The sequence below is a fragment of the Diceros bicornis genome, chromosome 18, assembly GCF_020826845.1.
Source record: "Diceros bicornis minor isolate mBicDic1 chromosome 18, mDicBic1.mat.cur, whole genome shotgun sequence".
Taxonomy (NCBI): Eukaryota; Metazoa; Chordata; class Mammalia; order Perissodactyla; family Rhinocerotidae; genus Diceros; species Diceros bicornis.
In genome coordinates, this window is record NC_080757.1 from 20,544,798 (window position 1) to 20,559,205 (window position 14,408).

A 14,408-nucleotide genomic window follows, 5' to 3' on the forward strand; every position below is an offset into this window, starting at 1 on the left:
GCCAATCATCCTCTGTTTGCTGAGGAAGATTGGCACTGAGCTAACATCTGTGCCCATCTTCCTCTGTTTTATGTGGGATACCTGCCACAGCACAGCTTGATAAGCGGTGTGTAGGTCCACGCCCGTGGTCCGAACCTGCGAACCCTGAGCCACCGAAGTGAACTTAACCACTACGCCACCAGGCCGGCCCCTAGATGATCGTACTTTTTATAGTATCCTGCAACTTAACTTTTTTATTTAGCAATATAAAATGAACATCTTTCTAAGTATATATATACACACACACATATACATGCTTGTGCATGTATAGGTATATATAATTCTTTCTCATGGCTGCAGAGTATTTTACAATATGCACGAACCACAATTTATTCAACCATTTGTCCATTAATGGACATTTGATTTGTTTCTGTCTTTTCTTCTTTTCTGTATAAACAATGCTGCTCTAAACATCTCTCTACGTATATTTTATATACTCATGCTTTTCTTTCTTTGAGTTAGAAATCTAGACATGACCCTAAATTTACACCTTCAGTTGTTTGCTTTCAAAAATCTCAGTGCCTATGGGAATTACTGGACTTCTTTTAAAAAAAAAAAAGCAAATTCTGGGCCTTATCCACCTCGCATGATTCTGAGATGGGACCCAGTACTTTCCACCTTTAAACAAGCATCTTCAGTGACTTTAAAGCAGATACTCCTGGAACCACACTTTAGGAAACACTGTTAAAATTGTAATTATCCTCGGCAAGTTGCATAGCATTTTTGAGTTTCGATTTCCTTATTTTCCCATACTGGAATGTAAAGTCCAGCAGGGCGTGTAGTTTTTGTCTGTTTTGTTCACTGATGTATTTGCAGAGCCTAGAGTCATGCCTGGCACATGAAGAACATATAATATGTATTTGATAAGTAAAAGGATAAATAATGAATGAATAAATCTATAAAATAGAGCTAATATGTACTGCATAGGATTGCTGTAAGGTTTCAGTACAAGAATGCATCTAACATTATTCTCTACTGCAGGCACTCAGTAAATGTGAACTGTTTTCTTGAATTTTCAGTCAACCTAGTACATAAAATGCCAGCTACAATTCAATGGATAGTCTTATGTAAAACAATAATAATTATAATTTTTAAAAAGTCACCAGGGTGTAAACTGACAGTCATTTATTTTGCATTATAAATCAAAGCTATTTCATTTCTACCATCTTATTGTTTATATGCTTGACTGTCTTGCACTAATTTATTTATAGTACCTTAAATGTTCTATGGTTTTCTGTAGTTATCTGAAAATAATTTCTCTCAGCTTGAAAGGATTACTTATCTTGTCATTGCTGTCGAACACAATCAAAAACCAATAAGTGGTCCTTTAAGGAAAGTTCCTGTGTGAACCCGATCAACCATCTCATGATTATCTTTAATAGAGTCCAGAGGAAGTATTTATGGCAATCCGGAATCCTCTGGAATGGCACTGCAAGCAAATGGATCATTTTGTTGGACTCAATTTCAACTCCAACTTTAACTTCGCACTGGTTGGACACCTCTTAAAAGGTAGAGGCCCTGTGTCAGAATATTTTTGTGAAATGGTATCAGGAAGCCAAAAGGAACTAAAATAATTGATTGCTTGAAATAATTTGGCTTATATGTCTTACTTTAAATGCAAACTATATCTGTCTTATTGAGTTATGTTTTGTTCAATGTGTATTTTAATAGCATCGAATTTCCACTCTTTATCAGATTTCCTTTAAAAAGCAAAAGAGTTGATTCATATAAAATTCCTAAGTACTGAACTTTCTAATAGCTGTATTATTAGTTAACACTACTTAAGTATCTTTTTGATTATCAGAATAAGACAGACTGCAAATCAATAAATGTTTTTTGAGTAACTTATATTAGAAAATGTTATCTTAGAGATTTGATCATAGGTTTTCTTCAACTTGTTTCTAATTTGTTGTTGATCAGTCCCATTGTTCCATACCATAGAACCTCACCTTTCTGGACCCCACTCTCACCCTTCCAAATTTCTGTATTGCTTATAGCAGTGATCTCCAGTTATTCGTCAGAGTCAGCTCATTCACTCCCTAATCTGGCTTTACTCCTCACTGCTGACTTCACTGCGTGTTAGCTTTGGTTTGTTTACATGGGCAGTCATGGCCAGAGACTGCAGTTAACAGGAACAGCATGTAGTGGTGAGTTAGAGGCAAAAGCAGTGTAAAGTAGGGCCTGGGTGAAGGAGCTGGCATGAACCAGGGGGTTTAAGCAGCACTGGATTTGGCCACAATTTAGCTTGAGTCTATAGTTTTGTATCAATTTAAATGATTCTTAGGCTTGAGGGATTATGAAGGTTTCCCCGGTTTTTACCTGATATATATACATACACCCACCACTGTGAATGTATACTTTTGATTTCACCACCTTATGAAATTTCTGCAAAAAATATTGACAGCTTTAATCTCTAAGGTGAATAGGGATTGCTCAAAAGATATTACACTTACTACAGGATACCAAGAAGAGGGATTGCAGCTGGGCTGATAAAGTACTTGCTTATTCTCTATTTCTAAAAGAATACCAGATTTTTCAGTGTACAAATCCCTTATTGTAAAATGGAGTAGTATTAGTGATTAAAAGCTGTCCAAAGATCAAGCTTACCCTCTAATCACCCTATTCTTTAGGCTCTGAGAGCATATACTTCCTATGTCATTAGGTTTTTTTCTTTAATTAAAAAAAAAAGGAATTCTTAAGCAATGGAACCCTATTTTCAAAAGATATCTTATGGTGAACTCTAAATACATAGGTTTTTAAAAACATCCCTGCACTACCTAAGGGAATGGAAGATCTGAAACACCACCATCTTTGCTAATTTTCCTCTCCCTGAGGTACCTTAGAGTTCCAGGAAACATTATTCTATTCTACACATTTTTGGTACTTAATCCTATATGTAATCAACTACTCACATGTATGTTTTACCTTCCCAAATGGCTATTCTCGGAAGGCAGAGTTATCCCTTATATTTCCTTTCCTTGTTTAGTTGCCAGTCACAGAAAAAGAACTCAATGAATACTTGTTGAAAGGATGAATTAACTTCTTGTTTGTTTTTATTTTTTGTAGGGTACAGGCATCCGTCACCTGCCATTGTTGCAAGAACAGTCAGAATTTTGCATACACTGCTAACTCTGGTTAACAAACATAGAAATTGTGACAAATTTGAGGTGAATACACAGAGCGTGGCTTACTTAGCAGGTAAAAACACAAAATAAGCAAAGTTAATCTTACCACATCTATATCTAAGGGCTGCCAAAAAGACACAAACGCCTAAGGGTCCTTCAACTGGTTGTTCGGCAGGGTAAACAGGTCACAGTCCACTCTTGTGGTGGTGGTGAAAATTTTGAAAGTTTTGCCAAAACATTTTGCCTTATAAAAGAATTTGCATTAAAGTCTGAAATGTGTTCCCTTTGTCACCTGTGGTTCAAGAAACTACGTGGCTCCCCCTGTCTGCATGAAATCTGGACGCCTCAGCCTGGCATCCTGGGCCCTTAAGCAGCCCTCCTGATTCTGTCCTCTTTCTCTAAATTTCATAAGCCTCATTTTTTATTACCTCTCCAAATGGATGGGCTCTTTTCAGCTAATCTACTTGCCATCTCTTAGAAGTGCTTTTGTTTTACGTGGAATGTCTGCCCATCCCCACATTCCATTAAACCTTCCCTATATGCTCTTTCCCGATTTGTGTTTCTCCACTCAGCAACACTTAGCGCTAATGTATAATACAGTTCTTGAACTTAGTCGATGGAAAGTGCTGACTCCCAGTTTAACAGACTTCAATTTGTGGCAACTTTTTTGTTTGAGTCATTTGACCTTGGGAAAATAATTTAACATCTCAGAGTATTTTTCCTTATCTAAGAAATGTACCTTAGAGTAACTGCCTATTTTTTGTGTTTGTTGAGATCAAATGTACATTAAAGCACTTGACAAATATAAGGTGCTTATTAAATCTCTTTGTATATTGATGTTTACATACAGTCTTCCAAAACAGACCATAAACCCTTTAAAATAAACAAGTCTGTCCTAAGTGTTTTGTATCCTTAAACTTCACACTCTCTAGGGCTCTTTACATGCACGTTTAACAGCTATTACCCTCTTCAGGAGGTTGTAAGAAGTGGATCCTGTTTTAAGTCACACCTGTGATTTGTTGAATTTTTTAATCTTCCTTCTTTTTCCTTTTAGCTTTACTCACAGTATCTGAGGAGGTTCGAAGTCGCTGTAGCCTAAAACATAGAAAGTCTCTTCTTCTTACTGATATTTCAATGGAAAATGTTCCGATGGATACATATCCCATTCATCATGGCGACCCTAGCTATAGGTAAGTGGACTTCTTCTCCCATAATTACATAATTATAATCAGATTTCAGTTTTCCATGCTAATGGAGGCAAGCAGCAGAGTAATCCAGAAGATAATGTAGAAGGGAATCTAGAGATAATCTAGGAAGAGTGTTAAATCAAAACTCATAAATGTACAGTATTTTATGTGGGATAATAGTAGGAAAGTTATCATTCTTCTCCTAATCTAATTGTGCTAATGTTAACATTAGTTTGCCTCCTTTAAGCACAAACCAGTTGAATAATGAAAAGAGATGATCTTGAAAGTATTGGGTTGCAAAAAAGGGCCTAGGAAAAAACTAACATGAAATATAAGCAACATTACATGCTTAATGATAGAAAACTAAGCTGTACAGATTTGTAAAAAGATGAACACGCCAGCACATTTGTTGTATTTACATATCACACTAAAGTTATTAAAAAGTTTTCTATATTACAGATTTAAATGATATAATCAAATTGTGTCCACTATTGTATGTGGTTTGGGATAGTATATTTTTCACTATAACGTGGAGAAATTACATGAAAATGGCATCATTCATAAATTTTTATGTTTTCAGTTAAAAGTATCTTTAAGTTTTAGATACAGTGTTGAACATAGGAGTGTAATTTTGTATTGTAGAGCTTATATCATTCAATTTATCAACATCCCACTTTTTGATAAAAAGCCCTCAAAAATTTCCCACTGAGATTTTAACAGTGTATGCAAAAGCTTTCCAAGCATACTTGGTTTTCGATAGTCTTATTCTTCAGTCATTCCTATGATTATATTTCTTTGAGATATGCCCTTTTTGTAATGGAAAGGAGAAAGTGAGTTTGCCTGTGTTCCCCTGTCAATGTATAACTTAAGGTTGATTTTCTTGGTTTTTAAACCAAGAATACGATTGCTTATTTAGACTTGATTTTCCCTGATTAAAAAATCAATTCAGTACAATTCTGTTGAGCATTCGGTCAGTACCTTCTTGTATAAGATATCATGGCAAGAAAGTGGATACTTTCAGGGGATACTTTAAGAGTTTGTATCCTAAGGCCCTTTAGAATGCAGTTTTAAAATTAATTGATTACTATAGAACAGCCAGTTGGGAGGGGCAAACAATGGTTGTATTTGTGACCATGTTAATTAATTCGTCTCAATTGTTTAAATCTCTCAGGACGCTAAAGGAGAGTCAGCCATGGTCATCTCCCAAAGGTTCGGAAGGGTACCTTGCAGCCACCTATCCAACTGTGGGCCAGACCAGTCCCCGAGCCAGGAAATCCATGAGCTTGGACATGGGGCAGCCTTCTCAGGCCAACACTAAGAAGTTGCTGGGTTAGTTTACCTACATTATGTAGAATTTTTTAGAATTATTTTAAAAACTGGTCAGATACTTTCATTCTTGGAAAATTATTTGAAGCTGTTCAAGATTATCAAAATTTCCTGTTTTTGATGTAGCAAAGTTTTTGATGCCAATTATAAGAGAGTTTGATAGATCAGTTAAGCCATATCAGTTTAGACAGAGGAATGAGAATGGGATCTTGAAACAGGTTCTTTTCTTATTCTTAGACTAAATACTGTGGCTCTCCTTGTTTTGTTCTGCCTTGGCCAGGCAGCAGGGAATGGGAGTAGTAGAGACATTAGATACTCACAAAAAAGGAAGAGTCTTGCTGCACTCAGATACAGGGCCTTTAACAAAATATTTCCCGAAATTATCATCTGAGAGCAGAATACATCAATATGGTATGAAGCTGTAATAATACTATATGCCATCTTTTTTTTAAAAAGACAAAAAGGTAAGGTTTTTTGATTAGTATTTTTTTTATTACTATAAGAAGATATGATTCTTGAAAGTTAAGATTGCTCAGTTACATCAACATTTGTCAAAGAGAAGTCCACCTAAATTGCTGTGACCCTTTCGCTTTTCAAAAACTGAAAGTAAATAATGAAAGAGCCCACTGATCCCACTTCACTACAGTGGAAGTGCAAAGGTGCTCTTACACAACTTTGGCTAAAGTTTTCATTGTTATTGGAATACATTGGGATCCATGTTTCAGTGACCAACACTGTGAATGGCTCGGTGGGTTTCAGTTATCCATGTAAGCATGTGTTTAAGTATCTTTATGTATTGGGAAAATGTTTGCGTTCATAAGGAAATCAGTGAACAAACAATAAAGTGTGAAATCAATAACATGCCGGTAAACCATGAAAGAAATTGAAACCACAAATGTTAATCGCTGTTACTAGTCACACAGGATTATTACCTTTTGTTTGAGTTACTTTCTGTTCATAGTTTGCCATAAATAATCTTCTAGGAGTTTCCTGGTTACTTTGTGTTTTGTAATTCTGGATTTTCATGCCAAGGAAGTTGTAAATGAAAAATTAAGGTCAGAGAAAATGCAATATTGAATTCATTCAACCCAGGTGCTAGATGAAAAAGTTATGGTCTCCGCCCTGAAGAGCTCATAGTTTGGTGGCTAAGATTTGTAATCAGCCAATTGCAACAGCATCCCTAGGTGCTATTAAAGTATTATGTCTTGATGAGGGGAAACTGAGGATCTGGGGAAATTAGGAAAAGCTACAGAGAGGCGGTAACATTTGAACTGGGTCTTGAAGGTGTAATATATGCTTGCCTGGTAGACACAGGATAAGGAAGGCATGCATTCAACAGAGGGGGAATAACAAGAATAAAGAAAAATCAGGAAAAGCAATTAGGTAGGAAATGAGGCTAGAGAAGAATTGGACCTAGATTGTGGGAGACTTTATGTGCCGTGTTAAGAGATTTAGCCTTATCATATATTCAGCAGGGATATTTAAGTAGGGAAGGGACATTACCAAATTTTGTCTTTAGGAAAGTTTTTCCAGCTACAGCGTGAAGAAATAGGAGAAGACTTTTGGCAAGTGGACCATTAGAGGTTGGTATAGCAGTCCAAACAAAAAATGGTGTAGGCCTGCGCCGAGGCGGGAGCAACAGGAGAATGGAGAAGGGGAATCAGGTTGGGATAGATTTCTGAAGTAGAACGGACAAAACTTAGTGCAAGTTTCAAATAATCCAATTTCAATACTTTTACTTTAAATAAGAGAAAGATATTTAACATTAGTGTAATACAAGATTAGAGAAACTCACAGCCAAGTGGGAGATGGTACTACTTGCTATTTTTGAAGCATCTCCCTGTGTATCTCTGATTTAGTACTTTCAGGCATGCAAGTCTTTTTTCCAAAGCTTGAAGAATTAAAATCAAACTTTGATCTTGCCTGTGTTTGGAAATTCGTCATACATTAATGACTATTTCTTGGCACCAGCAGAATTTCTTAAGTTGAAAAACGGCTGTTCAGACATAGTTGATCTTTGCTACTGAACAGTGCATACCCCTGTGTTTATTATGAAATATTGTACTTGTTGGGGGAATTTGGTTTACCTCCAGTATAGTGAATGTAATCTCAGTTTAATTTGGACCAATAAGGTACATTCTGTACTGAAATAGAAAGCTGTGGGGCCAAAATTCCTTGAGAAGATGGAGAATAAAGGAGAGAAACTCTGCCCCACGGATATGTTTGAGCTTTCTTTTGAGTCCTTAAGTGAAAACATAAACACTTTATGTCCAAACATTTTCTTTTTAATATATTCCTATTCACAGACACTGTGGTTAATGAACTTCCATATTCTGTAACTTTTGTTTATAGGAACAAGGAAAAGTTTTGATCACTTGATATCAGATACAAAGGCTCCTAAAAGGCAAGAAATGGAATCAGGGATCACAACACCCCCCAAAATGAGGAGAGTAGCAGAAACTGATTATGAAATGGGTGAGAAACAAAGTTAATAATTGATCTAGATCATTGAAAGTAAGGTGGGAGAGTACAGTAGAATCATATTTGCTTTCCAGCCATTTCTTGGAATCTTTAGGATGAAATATGGAAACATTTGCTCTTTTTCAAAAAATAAGCTATACAGTCCTTAAAATGACAGTTATCCTGAAATCTGTGTAAAAAGTAATCATATATATGACATACAGCATTGTAAACAGCTAGCCAAAACTTTTGTATAGGTAAATAGAAATTCTGTATGATGTTTATGTTGATATTTTAAGTGTCTACTAAACTATTGAATTTTAGAAGTAACATTAAAATATGTTACGTGAAGTGGTATCTAGTTGTGTCTATTTGATTCATACAGCTGATTGTGTTAATCCATATTTTACTGCAGAAACTCAAAGAATTTCCTCATCACAGCAGCACCCACATTTGCGTAAAGTTTCAGTGTCTGAATCGAATGTTCTCTTGGATGAAGAAGTTCTTACTGATCCGAAGATCCAAGCACTGCTTCTTACCGTTCTGGTAAGGGTTTTCACTTTTTCAGAGTTTTTTTCTTCCCTCAAGTTTTTATTCCAATCTACTCGTAGGAGGCCCTTAAATATTTAAAAACATGAAAGGAAGGCCATCTTTTGCTTCTCACCAAAACAGATGACAATTCAGCCCATAATAAAATGTTTTTTGTTTACTTTTTTGCGTTTGGCAGGCTACACTGGTAAAATACACCACGGATGAGTTTGATCAACGAATTCTTTATGAATACTTAGCAGAGGCCAGTGTTGTTTTCCCCAAAGTTTTTCCTGTTGTGTAAGTATCTCCTTTTGTATTTGACTTTTGTATCTGTTTTGAAGTCAGATGTTTTATAAAAGCTTAGAGAGAGTATCATCCTGTGATGTTCATTGGTTGTGAAGAGCGGAACGTGAGATAGTGATTTTAGCTTAGAGACAGTGGGTTTAATGGGCACTAAGACTAGTTTTGGCCTATTAGGAAAAGCATTTTTTTATCTTGCTGATTTTCTTAATTGGTTCATCGTGATGAGCTGTTCATTTCCTCACTTAGGAGCAAACCATTAGACTGCTATAGTTAAGTCAACATACCCAGTTTGGTTTCTTTTTCAGTAGCGTGTTTGTATTTATCCACAGCTGAGTGAAAACAAAGTTGACCTCTTATTTGGGAGATGAATTTTATCTTCTTTTAAGGGCTAAAATCATATTAGCCTCAAAGTGCTCAAATGTAAATAACCCAAAGGAACTTGGGAAGTTCTATTCCTGATCGAGGCCTTCTATGTAGTATCATTATTTCCTTATTTTTGTTTCATCTCATTTAAAAATTTCGGAATTTTATATTGTTGGCTCTTGGTTATTTTTATTAATGGAATGTAGCCAGGTTAGAAATCGTCATTGAATCATATAGTCCACCCCCTCCAAACTAATTTTGCCTTCCTTATTCGATCTGATTCAGCATTTATTAAACACTGATTAATATTAAATTTAGTTTTAACTCCCTGGGTACGTGTGAATAGTCAGCAGAAAGAAATGATCCTAAAGCATGCTGAGTGGCAGACAGAAGCCAACCTTGTCTTGAGCAAACAGTCACCATGTAGTTAAACATGCTTATATATGACAGTACTAGTTGGTTGTTTTTACCATATTTTCCCTTATGACTAGAAAAAAAAAAGAGAGACAAACCAAAAAAGCAAACGCAAACATTCATTATAGGAAATTTGGAAAAGCACCAGAAAGTAAAAAGCACTTGTCTCCCTTCATTTTTATCACATTATTCTTGGGAATATATAATATGTTTTCCAGTATGTATTTTCTTAAAAATGTTCCTCTGTTGACTTTTATGTTTTAGGCACAATTTGTTGGACTCTAAGATCAACACCCTGTTGTCATTGTGCCAAGATCCAAATTTGTTAAATCCGATTCACGGAATTGTGCAGAGTGTGGTGTACCATGAAGAGTCCCCACCACAATACCAGACATCTTACCTGCAAAGTAAATAAATGTATCGGGAGGAGGATGGTTGATGAACTTGCTAGCATGTGCACTGTTATAGAACGCACTGACTAACGAGTTCTTTATAAGGGATAGGCTTGTTCATACTTCTCTCTCCATATGTGGTTTTCTGACTCTTTTAATTGTGTGTTCAATAAATAACTGGGTGGCAACCTTTTTTGAATTAAAATATGGTTTTATACTGAGTATATTTTAAGTGAGTTTGTCTACTTTGACACTCATTCTAAAAAGTTTTCAATGTGGGTATAGGTTTTATATATCATCAACTATGTAACTTAATTTCTGTTAGGATTAAAAGAGTGCCATGCTTATTATAAGAGTAACATTTGATTTGTTGCAGGTTTTGGTTTTAATGGCTTGTGGCGGTTTGCAGGACCCTTTTCAAAGGTAAGAAAATATATTTTTCTCTATTGACAAAATGAAAGTTTTTATTCATATTAATGTGCCTGCTTTAAGAACAAACAGTATGCTGAAACCCAGAATGATGATTCACAGTAAACACATATGCTATTTTTTTAAAAAGTTTTACAAGATCCTTTCCAAGAGTCAGCACCTCTAATATGTTTACTATTAGTTTTTACAAAAAACAACTCAGTGTATGCTTGACTTTTCAGAAGGGTATAATAAACCTCTGTAAACTTTTCTGCCCTCAGTCCCTCGTGTATTTGATGATCCTAATGCACACACTTAAGTATCTTGTAATTAGGAAGGAGCACCTATGGTTAAAATCTGCCTCATGACCTGAAACTAATATAATGTTATATGTCAAATCTCAATTTTTAAAAAATTACGTAATGAAAAACTGTCTACCTCGTGAAAACATTTTTCCTTCTAACCTGTTGGATTAGATTCATTCTTCCCTGAATATATGTTCATTTGCTCCAGTTCAGTTTGTTCTTTGACTGGTATTAGTTGATACAGTGCTACGTCAATGTGTATTTAATTACTCTCTGTATATGGTCTCTCTCCAGATTGATTGAGGTTCCTTGAAGGCAGGATTTCTGTTTCTTCCCCCAACAGTTCCTAGTGCAGTGTTCTAGATACAGGATTGCCAAATCAATATGAATTATCTAAACATTGTTCTAATTTTAGGAATTGAGTATTTAGTCTATTATTTTGTTTAGTTATTACTGAATATCTCTTGATATGCAAAGGTTGTCATTAAAAAAATGGGCCTGAAGTCACAGAAATAAGTATATCATGGCAGGAATTACTGTAGTTTAATTGCCAGTAACCCTCTGAGCGCCTCAGTGTTAGTCGAATCTCTAAATGGCGGCTGGAATGATGATACTCGGCTCATTTTCTCTGTTTTGGAAAATTGACTAGACATCATTCCTGATGATTGTATTGTGTCAGGAGGAATTCAGTCTTTGTCTGTGCATGGCCTTCAGTAATTGCAGGTTCATCTGGAAGCTCTAAGTGTAAGCTGAATAACATTCCCAGTTGTAAGTCCAGTGGTAGTCTATAACTATTACTCCACCCCCTTTTTGTAATCTATAATACAAAGGAAGAAAAACAGTAAATTAAGCCCAAAACAAAAATTGAATTAATCTTTTTTGGCTTCTAAGGGGATTTACAAAAGAAAAGAATGGAGCTAAAATAATTTCCTATTTTCCATTACAGCAAACACAAATCCCAGACTATGCTGAGCTTATTGTTAAGTTTCTTGATGCCTTGATTGACACGTATTTGCCTGGAATTGATGAAGAAACCAGTGAGGAGTCCCTCCTGACACCCACATCTCCTTATCCTCCTGCAGTGCAGAGCCAGCTTAGTATTACTGCTAACCTTAACCTTTCTAATTCCATGACCTCACTTGCAACTTCCCAGCATTCCCCAGGTCAGTAAATATAATCTTTATATAAATTTGAGCAATAATATTAATATACCAACATTAGGAATTCCCTTGTTATCAGTTTATAGTGGATTTTGCACCTTTTTATCATGAGGTTCATCTTACATTTCTTCTTTACCTTGTAGCTGATTTGAATTTTGTTATTCTATAAAGCTTTCTACTTTCAAACAGTTATACATAAGATAGTGAAATGTTTAGAGTGTTCACATAGTGTTCCAAGGTTGATAAGTTTTTAGATTTGGGCAGGAAGAACAACCTAAGGTACATTACCCTGTAAGTGAAGAGAATTATAATTCCCTTGCTCGATACACTAACCTTGCCCCAAGGGCTTCTGTGTCTCTGATACAGCATACTGTATCCAAAAAATATACAAAATATAGTAGTACCCCACTTCCCTGCTGCCAGCAACAAGTCAACCACCCAGAGACCAACTTGAAAATTTAGAAATAAACAACCAAACGGAAAAGCTATCTCAAGAAAGTAGCATCTTAAAGCCCATAAGCATATTCCTTACTGTGGAGTCACCCTCAGGTCCCAGTGGGAAAAGTATACCAATTCCACATGCAACTAAGAGGTGATACACTGAGAAATAATAGCTAGTAGTTCAGGTGGGGCTGAGATAAACAAGATGGCAGAAATGGCAAAACTGCAGAATTCTGGGCTAATTCAGTGTCAGCGTGAATGGGTTCATACAACTCTAGTCGACCCTGGAGGTGTTACTCGTCACAGAACTGACACCGTGGTGTGTCGTGACAACAGTGGGTAATGAAGGCAAGCTTCCGTTACGGTCATGTTTTCTGTTCGGAAAAATATCCTTCTAAAATAAAAAAAAAAGGTTCTGTGTTTAGAATTGCATTATCTGAAAAGTTTACTTATGAAACACCTCATTCTGTAAGGAAAAGTTACTATATGTAGTTCTTTTAATTGTTAGCATGGATTTGCTTTAAAAAGCCAAATGATGTAGTCTATTTTGTGATGTTCAAGATCCATAAATAGAATCCCCAGTTTACAATCCCAGTTTTGCATGAACATTTAAACATATATAGTTTTGAAAGTTTTGAAGAACTTGGCAAATATAATATGCAATTCATATTATAAACCATTATTATTAAATACCGATATTCATCTATTAAGCTTTGGTCAACAAAAAAGCTTTGGTCAGCAGAGAAAACAAATTATTTGATCCAGCATTTATTTATCAATCACCTTACTACACCTAGTCAGGGTCTTTTTTTCCTGCAAGAAATAAGAGAAATCTGGCCAACTTTTTTTTCCCATATAATCACGTTCATTTGTCTTCTGTCACTTATTCCCTAGGACAATCTTTCTCCTAGTGAGGTCCCAGGCCAGCAGCATCAGCATCATTTGGGATGCATTTGTTAGAAATGCAAACGCCAGAGCCCCACCCCAGACCTCCAGCACAAGAAACTCCAAGAATAGGGCTCAGCCAGCAATCTGTATTTTAATAAACACCCTGGGTGATTCTTATGCACCCTAGAGTTCCAGAAACACTGCCCTAGGGTATGCCTATGATCTTGCCCCGTAATCCGCGTTTCAACTGTTAAAGCCAGGGCAAAAGTTATTTCTTCTAGATATCGCAGCCGTTGAATTCTTTCCCTCACCACCACCCTCCCCCCACCCCCACATAAAATCTTAGCATTTTGGAGCTCGGGGGACTATAGAGGTAAATTAGTTCTAGGCTCACGGTATTGTGTGCCATGGGGAGACTGAGCTTTGGAAGAGCTAAGTTAATTGCTTTATCACACAGTCCTTCTTTAGAGCCAAGACCAGTGCTCTCTCTACCACATTCATTGCCTTCCGTATCTATGATCTGTCTGTCATCTTTCTTCTTTCCCTTCCCTTCCCTTTTTGTTTCATTTATTTGTTTATTTATTGCTGTCCCAGTACTTCCATCTGTCTTACCTTAAGTGCACCCTCCTTTTCTTCTGTAGAACTCTCTATTTTCTGCATTATTTGTTGTTTATAATGTTGATCACAGTTAGAAAATTTGTAGACTCTGTCTATATCAGTCCTCTTGTTTTTAAAGTTTGGTTCCTTTTGACCAAACTTTTGCCTCTGGGGCTACTAAAGTGTTGTTAAATTTATCAAAATGATTGGTTGTTTATATGTTGAATTTTTTTACCCAGACTAATTGTTAGGGGGGTTTCTTCCCATCTTTGCCCACTAATAGAGACAATAAAATCATCAGGTTGAGCATAAAGATCAGTACAGGTTCCCCTGCTAGTTGATTAATTGCTTTTGTCCTATGTTGGTTGGACATTAGCCAACCAACCAACCATTTGCTTAAAAAATTAGTCCTACTCCACAACCTCTTATTTAGAATTGTTTATAAAAATCAAAGAAGAGCATGTATGGT

The 14,408-nt window shown here is 36.0% G+C and overlaps 1 protein-coding gene across 2 annotated transcripts in view; it reads left to right on the forward strand.

The window, feature by feature from the left end:
• Positions 1-14,408, forward strand: part of NF1 (neurofibromin 1) — a 260,892-nt gene that overhangs the window by 233,243 nt on the left and 13,241 nt on the right. For both annotated transcript variants that reach the window (XM_058560309.1, XM_058560310.1), the window contains 10 exons: positions 1,422-1,548; positions 3,106-3,237; positions 4,219-4,354; positions 5,523-5,680; positions 8,030-8,152; positions 8,553-8,683; positions 8,865-8,965; positions 10,013-10,155; positions 10,517-10,563; positions 11,800-12,016. In XM_058560309.1, coding sequence (XP_058416292.1) covers positions 1,422-1,548; positions 3,106-3,237; positions 4,219-4,354; positions 5,523-5,680; positions 8,030-8,152; positions 8,553-8,683; positions 8,865-8,965; positions 10,013-10,155; positions 10,517-10,563; positions 11,800-12,016 — 1,315 coding nt within the window. The remainder of the gene's footprint in view (positions 1-1,421; positions 1,549-3,105; positions 3,238-4,218; positions 4,355-5,522; positions 5,681-8,029; positions 8,153-8,552; positions 8,684-8,864; positions 8,966-10,012; positions 10,156-10,516; positions 10,564-11,799; positions 12,017-14,408) is intronic.